Genomic DNA, 12,640 nt, shown 5'->3' with positions numbered 1-12,640 from the left:
GGACTTTAAAAAAACAGTTTTTGCATGGTAAGCTCTTTTTCCAGGCTGAAATAAGTGATAACCATCTGTTAATATAATTTGGCCAGTTCAATTTAACATTCTAGATTTGCTGGCTTGCTGAGATGTGTGAGATATACAGTAGATTAGACAATTTAGTAATAGGTTGTCTGGGGTTGGCATTACAATTTTTGCAAAACTCATTTTCATACATCTTAATTCTAGGCACTTGAGAGTGTGGATCAACACAGTAAACATTTGTAGAAAATTAACATTTCACTGCTTATCTCCTGATTTCTGTTCATTATACATTTTACATATCTAAATTTTATAGCCAATGTTTTGAAATGCAGTAGAAAAAATAAGATTTGTTTAGTTATTTTATATAAAACATATGCAGTTACGGGTTAGGTAGTGGATTCCAGATTTACCGGCACGAGTATATCATCAGTAAGAAGGAAGGGTTTGCTCACAAACTCACTCTCCTTCATTTTTAACTGCCATATCTATAAAGGACCAAAGTGTTGAAAAGAAATACTGAAGGGAGACAAGAGGCTAAATTTGTACACATTTACTACGAACTAACCTAGTCTTTGGTATTAGACATACTTTACTTCAATGGGATATGTTCACTTAATATTGAGGGTATCAAATGGACATAAACAGGGATTACTTTAAATTCTTTACACTTTACAACTCTTACCATTCTTTGGCAGTAACTATACTCCCAAACTCAAAGAGCTCACCTAATTTTCACCTGTGAGATTTTCCCTTTTATTCATGTTTTTTGACAGAGGGTATAAACTGCTTGGTCTACATAAGCGGATCACTTCTAACAGTATGCAGCCATCACATCTGCTGATATTTCCAGAACTGCAGGAAGATGCAATCAAACCTGAGTTGATCTTACACATTCTGTCATGGTTACCTGAGGATATTTTATGTACATTCACCAGCAGGGTGCATAATAATAGCCTCTAGAGTTAGGAAATAATAGGGCACCATTAAAATACTGTACATTATTACAGGTTATATTTGCCCTGAAGTCCTTCTCAGATTTCTGTCAATTATATTTGAAGATACATACTTTAAATTAGTGTAGTAGTATTATTTACAGAGAAAAATACAAAACAGATTTCAATGCCATCTTTCACATTTGATCCATGTTCAGTCTGAATAACCGGAAAGGTGTATGTTATATCAATCTGTCGAGCTTCATAGATTATACAAAGCTGCATCTTGTCTTTTCTACTAAACAAAAAAGACTAATCTTGGATTTTAATACTTTTGTTTACAAGAGTTGACACATAGCATTAATCTCAGTCCATCTGGAACAGTACATCAATTGTGTTTTTTATTAAAATTTACAAGCCTTGCTAGAGGATTCAACTGAAATTTTCATCAATTCTATGACCACGGGGCATAAATCTTTTATATGATGCATGTTTCAAGCTTGCCTTACGCTTTGCCAAAGATGACAGTTACATAAACAGTTTTTCAATTTCTAAACTCATTTTACTTTACTCGAAAACATGATTTGAAAACAGCACGCTTAGCATGTTTTCTAAGATTCAATAAATCATAAATTATTACAAAATAATACTTAAAAACAAAATATGTTACAACATGTTTTAACAAATTCCTTACTGTTACTAAAGAATAAAATAGTAAACAAAAATATTTATCTAAAAATACCATTCATCCAGTAGTCTGCAGTATAACAGGATAAGCTCAATTGTCAAGCCCATACATGGAGAATTGCTTTGGAATGACTGATGACTTGATAATATGCAACATAAAATGCCATATTTAAATTATAGTATCTGCTATAAACCTATTCCTTTTAGAAATGTTTCATAAAATATAAGCTAAACGTTAAAGTAACATAAACTGGACTGTGCATGATTTGATTACAAAACCATGAATTTAAGCCATTCTGGCCCTTTGCTGTGTCTTGTAGTTTTTTAATAGATTTTCAAACCCACTGCCTCCTTCTTTTAAAGACCAATCGTCCCACACCATCTAAAAGCCCCACAACTTCAACTGGAATAGCCAATGATGAGATTACTACTGATCATCAGTATATGGCTGTACATAACTGAAGACCAAGTGATGACCCAACTAAGGAAGCCACACACCGGAAATGCTATTCAACCAGATTAAGTCAGTCATCAAGTTCTTATGGCCTGTGCTGACCAACTTTGTGGTGTCCTCGGTCACCTGTTCAGGCTGTTCCTAAGGCTTGAGAAAGTGTCACTGCTGTGAAAAACATCCTGCATTGTTCCTGTTCCAAAGAAGTCAGGCGCCTCTTCACCTAAGAACTACAGACCAGTGGCACATACAGCTCATGTCATGAATACCTTTGAGAGGCTGGTCCTAAACTATTATAAATCTTCCTGTGGCTGACCACCTTAACCCACTGATGTTGGCCTAATGGACAAAGATTGGAGTGGAGGATGCAGTTATCTATCTGCTCCACAAGGTTCATTTTCCCCTGGACAAAGCTGGCAGCACCAGGAGGATTCTGTTTTCTGATTTCTCCAGAGCCTTCAATACCATCCAACCATCCCTAAAAAGGGGTAAAGTCAGAGATATGCAAGTAGATGAACTTATGGAGTATTTGTTGAGCAGACCGCAGTTTGTGAGACTCAAGGACTGTGTTTCTGATATAGATGTGAACAACACTGGAGTACCACAAGTTACAGTCCTGTCTCCTTTTCCCTATACTCTGTACAATTCCGATTATAAATATAACACCAGATCATGCCATTTAGAGAAATTCTCAAATTATTCTGTACTTATGGGATGTATCGATAAAGGGAATGAGACACAGTATAGGAGTCAGAGGAAGAACTTTCTTTCCTGAAGAACTGCATCAACTTAACAGCAGCAAAACCAAGGAACTGGTTACTAAAATTTGCATTACAAAATCCAAATCATATTATGTGATATCATCTACTGTTAAATTCTGCTCTGTACTTGTTATATTTTTATTTCACTGTTATACTGTTGTTGAGGATTACTTGTGTTTTGCTCTGTGTATTGTATTTTATTGACCCCCTTTTCTTTGACACTCACTGCACGCCCAACCTACCTGGAAAGGGGTCTCTCTTTGAACTACCTTTTCCAAGGTTTCTTTTATTTTTTACCCTACTAGGGCTTTTTGGGGGAGTTTTTCCTTGTCTTCTTACAGAGACAAGGCTGGGGGGCTGTCAAGAGACAGGGCCTGTTAAAGCCCTTCTTGTGTGATTTTGGGCTATACAAAAATAAATTCTATTGTATTGTATTGTAAAAAGAGCTGCCATGTCCGGTCACTATCCAGGGATTGGAGAAGTGGTGCACTTCTACAAGTACATGGGGTTCCACTTCAATGACAGGCTGGATCGTTACAGTGAGGAACTATATAAGACAGGGCAGGGCAGACACTTTTCTTTGGAGACTGCACTTTAATGTGGGTAATGACACCCTTTACATCTTCTCTATCTCTGTGATGACCAATGTGAGTTTCTATGCTTTGGTGTGCTGGGCTGATAACAGAGGCCCACTGAATCAACAACTAATTAAAAAGGCAGACTCAGTTATAGAATGTAGTCTGGACTCCCTGGAGGTAGTAGCAAAGGAGAGGATTAAAACAAAACTGAGTGCAATTAGGAACAATGCTGAAAATTCTCTCTCTTAACACAATAACACTAAGGACTTTCAGCCAACGGATTATAGAGGAGAAGTGTTTCAAGAAACATGAATGGGGTTTAGACCATCATGTATTGTAGGTATATATGCATGTGTGTGTGTGTCTGTCTGTCTATATATCTATCAAGTTGTATACAATCAGAAAAAAATATTTGCAATACATTCTGATGAAAAAGTAAATTAAGAATTAAACATTTTACCTGCACAACTTCATCATCCTCTTCTAAGAGCATTTCAAGCACTTCTGATGCATGCTGAAAAACAAACAACAGTTACATCTCATATGAAAGATAACATAACATAAAATTCTCAATTTTATTGAATCCTAGTTAGGAAGGTCATGTGCAGCAGCAGGCACAGGGTAGGAATCAACCCTGGATGCAACACGGCTCTTTCAAATACATGCCAATACCCGCACTTGGTGGATTTGGGACTACGGACTAACTAAACACACATGTACCAGTAACAAAACCCACACAAGCATGTTGTGAACAGGCAAACACCACAAAAATAATGACTTGGTACCGAACTCAAACTCAGGATATGCTGGATCTGTGAGGTAACATGTCCCTATATGAAAAAATAACTAAAATACTGTAATAAAAAGTGTGCCTGAAAATATAAAAAACTACCATATATGAGAAAAATGAAACATGCTTTAAACAAGTCATTACATTATATTAGTACAGTTCTATAGAAAAGGTTTTGGCTCTCCTTGTGGGTATATTTAATCATTTTTTAAATTTTAAATTTTTTTTTGTAACGTGTAAACTACATTTTTAATTGTACTGTATCACTCATTTTCTAGATATAGGCATGAATAATTCAATGACAGCAATATATTAAAATTTAAAAAACAAAAATTGGTAAGAAAGAAAAAAAAAAAATCACAGGATTTCCTAGGCTGAAACAAAGCTTTTCAATTTAGAACACTTTGAATGTGAATTTAGAAATTAAGCTTTTTTTTCAGCAAAAAAAAATCTTTACCAAACTGCACAATCTCCAAAACTGAAATTTTCTAGTAAATATCATATGTAGTTATATTATTAGAAAACATTTTTGTGGTATTCTGTCCAGGTCTAAACTTAATCAGGGAATAAAAAATGTTAATCATGAATATTACCATTTTTAAAAGTGCATGATCCAATTCAGGTTCATGGGGAGTCAAAGTCTATCTAGGTTTCATCAAACGTAAGGTAAGAACCAGCTGTAGACTGTCCAAGGGTTCATCAAAGGACCCAGTCACGTGGGCCAAAGTTCGAATCTCCAATTGACCTAACACATATGCCTTTGAGATATGGGAGGAAAACCAGATAAAAACTCCATACAGAACCTGACAGAACACAGAGTTCACAATGCCAATGTCCAGATGTCGGACTCAGAGTCCTGGATCTCTGAGGCAGAGACTTAAACCACTGTGCCACCATACCATACATGACAAAATAAAACATTTATCAGCAAGATAAAAAATTGAACACTGAAAATTTGTTCCAAACTTTGAAAGCAAAGATGGGCCAATACCTGCAAGGAGGATTAAACAGCTTTGAGCCTGACCTATAAAGACAAGCAATAGTAAACCCAATTAATTATCTTTCAGTGTAATTTCCCTTGGACATTGACATGCTTGTTATAATTAGTGCTAATCAGTGAATTTCGCCAAAGCGTTATTCGCAGCGAACTTGCTGCATTTGTAGTTGCCCTTTTTTGTCAAACTATTTCCTGCAGAGCAGCCTGTGCAGTGTGGGCAAGACCTTTGCCATGAAACCAAAGTGGAATGGTCAACAGATTTCCTTGTCGTTTTTGCCAAACTGACTGCTACAAATGAAAAAGCAAATACCCTAATGCAATTTTTTTTATATATGAAACTTATCTGGACTACACACTCAACATCATAAAAGTAGAATTTAACTTGATTAGGATATGGGCCTTGTTTCAATTCGTATTTGAGCACTGGGTCATAGTGGTATACCTAAGCTTGATTGTAAGTTACAAAATGCTTCTTTAATTTCTCCCAGTCCTATTGTATGAATGTAAAGTTCTCTTTGGAATACTGGATACAGTAATACTGCATTACAAGAGTCAACATTCCAGGTACCCAACATGCAGAGGACATATTCTCATTTAATTAATAATCAAGAATGAATATTAACTGAACCATAACTGTCCCCTATAATGTCTGCTTATCTTAATCATGATTGCTCTTTAGCTCTCCATTGTGATTTGCTCTACAGAAGCAACATTTTGTTGCTGTGGCATACGAAATGGAATGGTCAAAGTATGTGTTAACTCGGCAACAGAGAATGTTTGATAATATATTGTTCTTTATTATTAGAAATTTAGTGTTATTAATTCTGTTGTTTTTTGGCAAAAAACATACTGTACACTACAGACCACAAAGGGCTAAAACCTGTAATTAACCTATGTTAGTATATAGGGATCTTTGGACACAAACACAATCAGAAAAGTGGAAGAAAGCCCCTTTCAGGTTGAAGTTCAAATCTTTCTGATCACCCTTGGTATATTTAATTACATAGCCTTTGCATGATTCAGCTGTGATTAGGTTTTTCTTTCAATGGCACAGTAACGGCTCCTGCTAGCCAACAGGACTGGAAAATAAAAACTACCAGCTTCTATTGAAAGAGAGCCAGTCACCAGCTAGCCCGAAAGGAACAAGGTTCTGTAGTTTCTTTGCTAAATAGTTGTGGTATAAACCCTTCTTATAAAGTAACTTTAACAAGTTCAAAAAAAGTAAATATGCTTAGGTTTCTTCAACAAGTTAAAGATAAAATTGCACGAGACAAAGAGTTTATTCTCCTAGACATCAGTCATAAGTTACTTGGTTGTAGAACTACAGTTTGTTTACAGACTTGTCACCAATGACTACTACACGGGAAGATGTATAATGGACATAGGAAATGAGCTCTTGTCCAATGAAAAGAATGCATCCAGCATCATTAAACCCTGATTTTAACAGAATGCCACCATATTGGAGACAAGTGTTTCAGAGGTGCTGTCATTCTAAAGAATGAAGTCTTCTGGACAAATAGCATTGAAAACCACAAGAAGCCACACACAAACATAAACTGAAGTATCCTCAGCCTATACCAAACACATTTTGCCTTTAAACCTAGGACACAGAAAAGAAGGTCATGCTAGTTTACATACAAATATTGGAAACTGTCATGAAAAATGTATTGAAACTATTCATTTCTTTTAAGTTATGTGAAGGCCTGGTAAATAAATAGTCAAATATTGCGTTTCACCTAGCTTACCTCATTCAATTTAAGGATATATATAAAATAAAGGAGACAAATAGAGCTACAGATTGTAAATGCATCTTTGTGACAACCTGGTGAATGTAAACCTCCAAGAACTACAGTGGGCAGTTGGGACACTCTATTTAGGTTTATGTAATAAATGGTTAGAAAGTGCGAAGTGGATCACCCTAGAACCCTTTCATGAATTAAACACAACCCAAGTCTGGGTACCATTATGTCAAAAGGCATATGTGTCTGCTCACTGTATAAGAAATCTACTTAGCACCCTTTAGTGCTAGAAACATAACAGAAATAAAAAGAAAAAAGGCTTGCACTCCTGGCAAGTAACAACATCATAAGGCCTTTTAACAGTTTCATCGATTTGCCCTTTCCTAGAGGAGATTGACACAAAGGTTAATTCTTTTACCAGACTAAAAAAGAAAATCTGAAGTTTGGTCATGTCAGATGATTAAGCCACTGAGATAAAAGTTTTTTGGTTTTTTTTGTGTGTGTGTGTATGTGTGTGTTTGCAAATTTGTTCGCAAAATTCATAAGTGGTCATCGTCTCAGTTCAGTAGAAGGAAATTAAATCCTAGAAGCACACTGCAGCATGAAATAGCATCAAAGCTAGGAACAGACTGCTGTGCTTTGTAATTTAAACAGCTGACCATTCAATTTATGAGCATTTTTTGCAATAAACCTCAGCTTCAACTTAATAACAGCACATTTTATGTGATATCCATGACAATTACAATCTATAGTTACTGCTGTCGCCCTTTGGTCTGGAGAAGATGACAATATTAATTATATACGGCTGCCATTTATCAGACTTAACTTGGCAGGCAGCTGAGCTAAAAGCCATTTCAAACTTGACGTAAATTTGGTATTTTATAATCCTCTGGAAAAGGGATAATTAGTTTTTAGATTAATGTTCTTAGTTTTATTTTATTTTTTTGCTCATGTTTAAATTGTTTTTCACTTAAATGACACCGTTGCCCTGGGAGAGATAACAGGCAATTCATTTCTAGAATGCTGTGAGGTCACATAGTTCACGTTCTCTTGTGGAAAGTTATGTTCAGAAGCCATCAGTTCAAACAGCAGAGGTCTTTGGATGATATTTTAATGAGTTAAAAATGCTAAGAAGTAAAATGATGGCATTTAAGGTGAAATGATTCTGGGTAATAAATCTAACTTACCAGAAGTTGATAGTTCACAATTACTGCCTTGAATGTGTAATATAGAGATATACTGTAATCCATTTAAAGTAGCCATTCCACGTTGTGATAACTACAGATCAATTAATTTGTGATTGATTTGTGATTTTAAGTTCTAAACATCCTCATTGTCATAGACTAATCAAATAATTTAACTGAATACTTGTTTACATTCAGATTGCCCAGTCATCTTGTAGTTAAAAATGGCCACGTGTGACCATTTCTAGGAACTGTTATGTCCTGGACAATTGGCTAAATCACTTACTGGAAAAAGAGATTAAGACAATATTCCTGTTAAGTGCAATAATAATTGTAGACTGCACATTTTTTGGATTTTCAAACTGCATATTTCATGATAAAAAAGGAAAAAAATGTTTCTACAGTTTTCTTTTCTATTGTTATGACACAGGTATACAATGGATTTAGAAAGTATTCAGATTCACTCATGTTTTTCACATTTTTCTATGCTGTTGTAGCCTTTGGCTAAAATCATTTAAATTAACTTTTCCCCACATAAACCAACACTCAAAATCCCAGAATGACAAAGCGAAAAAAGGATTTTAGGAATTTATTCAAATTTAAATTTCAAGCTCTGTCAGGATGGATGGAGACCATCAGTAGACAGCTGTTTTCAGGTATCTTGAGAGATGTTTGATTTGGTTCAAGTTGGAACTCTGGCTGGGCAACTTCAAAGACATTCCCACAGTTGTTCCTAATTTATTCCTATTTTATCTTTGCTTTGTGCTCTGGGTCACAGTTTTAATGGAAGGTAAACTTCTGGCTCAGTCTGAGGTCCAGAGCACTCTGGAGTATCTCCATAATTTGCTCTGTTTAGTTCCTGCTACTGAACAATAACCTCACAGTATGATGCTGCCACCACCATGCTTCACCAATAGAAAATTTTCACACATCTGAAAAGTGTTGATTGGTTTCTTCCAGAGATGATGCTAACCTTTATTTCATCAGATCAAAGAATCTGATTTTTTGAGTTTTTTGAGAGGTGTTTCTTTGCAAACTCCAGGCAGGTTTTTTTTTTTACTGAGGACAGGTTTATGTTTAGACAGCAATGGTTGTCCTTCTGTAGGCTTCTCCCATTGCCACACAGGTTCTCTGGAGTTCAGCCATAGAGGCAGTTGGGTTCTTGGTAACCTTTCTAATCATGGCCCTTCTCTTACAATTGCTCTGTATGGCTGGGTGGTCAGCTCTAACAAGAGTCATTGCTCCAAAATTCTTCCATTCTAAAACTGGGAAGACAACTGTGCTCTTGGAAACCTTTAGTGCTGCAGACATTTTTGTAGCCTTCCCCAGATCTATGCCTCAACAGAATCCTGCCTCGGAGCTCTGTGGGCAATTCCTTTGACATCATGGCTTGGTTTTTGCTCTCAACAGTTGAACCTTTTCTAGACAGGTGTGTGAAATAATTCCCATGCCTATCATCAACGATAGAAACCTATAAGGTTTCTTTAACTAAATAGTCTGTATAATCATTTTTTAAATTTGGTGAGGAAACAGAGCATATCTTTACAACCCACATAGACAAGTCATGCTAAGCATCTGTATAAAACTGTTAGAAAAATTTTCTATTGATGAACCGGTAACTGTCAAAATAAAGGAAATACTTGAGTAAATGACAGATACAAATTATATCAAATGTAATGTGAGTTTTTGTAAATTTATTGAGCAATTAAAATCAAATTATAAAGGACATGTATAGCACCTTCATTGAGCTGGCTAAATTGGCTTGTTGACAGTTCAGTGATTTGCAGAAAGAGATGGCTTATTGCAAAATGTTTAGTTGGAGCTTTAGTAATAAACACTGCTCAACTAGAGGTTTATGTTGGAGGGAAAACACAGCATTGTGGGTCAGCTATAGGTGAGCTATAAACACGTCTGAGCATTCATTTTAGATCTTCTTCTCCTTCTTTAGGCTGCTCCCGTTAGGGGTTGCCACAGCGGATCATCGTCTTCCATATCTTTGAGCATTCATTTTAGATAAAAAAAATAAATAAATACTTGGAAGAACAACTCAGGATTTTTTTATTATTACAAACGTCAACCTAAGGAGAATGCACAACGCTTTTGCCAGAAAAGTCTGTTAAGAGTTTCACAGAGAGGTATACAGTAGTCATTGTCAGGGCATAAATCCCTTTTGACTCATACAAATGCTCTTTCAAATGTAAAATGGATAAAAGAAAACAAGAAGTGAAATGAATTTAAATGATCAGATTAGAAATCCTTCATCTTTTGCTCACCTACAGCAAGTTACACCCTGAATGCTGTTTATCCCACCTGGAAAGATTCAAATTCCTTAACCATGTAGGATATTTTTCTCCAGTATGTCCTCTGATTTACACAGAAAAGCTAAATGCAAACAGACGCGAAGCAAAAATGATGAAAAAATACAGTTTTTTATAATCACTGGTCAATGAATGGTTTGAAGAGCATTAACATACACAATGGCCATCCCAATTAAAGTGACCACTTCCAGCAAGCTTTGTAGGGTTGCTTGCATATTCAAAACAACAAATGCTTAAATTTCTCAAAAAAAGAATCTAACTATTTCAAAGTACAAGAAAAATGTTCTGTATCTGTGCAAATGTGGATATGTGTGTGAGTGAACTCTGAGTTGGACTAGTTCTTTGTTCAGACCTGGCTGATGCCTTGTCCCTGTTGCTACTAGGAAAGGTTCTGGGTCTCTGTGGGTTTAACACTAGAATTACCAGAGCCTATGAAAAAACTCATAGAGTCGTCCCACCTTAAATTGCTTCTCACCTCTCCGTCTCTCCGTCAGCAACTTCTGTCCCGTAAATGTGTGGATAAGTGTTCTACAACGATCTATGTAAACACATCGCTAAAACAGAAAAGTTTTTCATGTTTTAGTAATAATTGACAAAATGTTGACATGAAGTGTATAATGTGTGAAGCCTGAATTCCAAATATCAAAGAAACACTTTCACAAAAGGTGCAAATATAACAGAACAAGTGCGCTTCTATTCAAGAATATAACTGCAGAAAAAGAACCCGCATTGGTGCAACATTGACACGCATTTGCCACGATTGGTTCGGTGGCGCAACAGTATCAACTGTTGACTGGTAATCAAAACTTCACGGGTTTGATCTCGGATAAGTCCATTTTGAGAAGTGAGCTGCACGTATTCTTACTATTTCAGAATAAAAACATACATTTGATTCCAGTCTGTAACAGCTGGTGTAATTTATGATACTTGCAAAGGTTAGCTTTGTTTTTTTATTTTTATTCAGTTTTATTCTCTCAGCCGCGTTCACAATCCCAACGCACCCCCAGGCCCCCACACACATTTGACACGGCTGTTTTCACATGACGACAGTTCTACATCAAAGAAAGAATGCACTTTTGCCATCTCTGCACTTTGTACAGTATATGTACATGGGAAGCTCTGCACTCTACTTGTGACTTTACGTTGTAGGAAATAAGTAAATAAATAAAGGCAAATAGGTAAAAAACATTCGAGTTAGACCTCTTATAACATTGCAAGATGCTGAAAAATTAGTTCATGCTTTTGTTTTCAGTTGGCTAGATTACTGTAATGCACTCCTCTCAGGACTACCCAAAAAAGACATCTATCGTTTGCAGCTAATGCAGAATGCAGCTGCTAGAATCTTAACTCAGAAACGAAAATCCGAGCACATCACCCCAGTTTTGATGTCACTACACTGCTTACCTGTGTCATTCAGAATTGACTTTAAAATACTGCTTATGGTTTACAAAGCCTTAAATAATCTCGCTCCATCTTATATTTCGGAATGTCTTACACCTTACACTCCATATCGTAACGTCAGATCTTCAAATGAGTGTCTACTTAGAATTCCAAGAGCTAAACTTAAAAGAAGTGGTGAGGCGGCCTTCTGTTGTTATGCACCTAAAATCTGGAATAGCTTGCCAATAGCAAGTCGTCAGGCTAATACAGTGGAGCACTTTAAAACACTGCTGAAAACACATTACTTTAACATGGCTTTCTCATAGCTTCATCTTAGTTAAATCCTGATGCTCTGTATATTCAATTAATTATCATTATTATTCATGGTGGCTCCAAAATCCATACTAACCCCTTCTTTCTCTTCTGTTGTACCTGCCAAAATAAGGTATGGTCAAGCACAGGTAAACACGTGCCGAAAGAAATCCCAAAGTCCAAAAGTTTGTTTTTAAAATATTTAGTGAAAGTTAAAAGCAAATAATCCACACACGAATAAAAGAAAAAACAGTTACACACGTGAAATAAAAGGCAGAAAAAAGGGAAGAAATGTATCTTGTCTTAAACTTAGCTTTTTTTTTTTATTAATTTTATTGCAATCCATACAAAGCAATCAAGTTTTTACAAAAAGAAAAATTGAGTTAAAGAACAGATCAATCCCCACCCCTGAGAGAGAGAGCAAGCCAAACGGCGTAAAATTTAAGGCTTGTAAACATACCTAAATTAATAAGTTCTCTGTGCTTCATGAACT

General features: G+C 35.9%; 1 protein-coding gene across 2 annotated transcripts in view; it reads right to left on the bottom strand.

Moving 5' to 3' along the window:
- Nucleotides 1–12,640, bottom strand: part of si:dkey-12j5.1 (probable assembly chaperone of rpl4) — a 417,417-nt gene that overhangs the window by 173,774 nt on the left and 231,003 nt on the right. Inside the window, exon 9 of one of the 2 annotated variants that reach the window (XM_039737187.1) lies at nucleotides 3,888–3,941. The exons of the other annotated variant lie outside the window; for it this stretch is intronic. Coding sequence (XP_039593121.1) covers nucleotides 3,888–3,941 — 54 coding nt within the window. The remainder of the gene's footprint in view (nucleotides 1–3,887; nucleotides 3,942–12,640) is intronic. 2 annotated transcript variants of the gene reach the window in all.

Source organism: Polypterus senegalus, chromosome 15, assembly GCF_016835505.1.
Source record: "Polypterus senegalus isolate Bchr_013 chromosome 15, ASM1683550v1, whole genome shotgun sequence".
Taxonomy (NCBI): domain Eukaryota; kingdom Metazoa; phylum Chordata; class Cladistia; order Polypteriformes; family Polypteridae; genus Polypterus; species Polypterus senegalus.
This window is presented reverse-complemented; position numbering and strand designations above follow the sequence as displayed.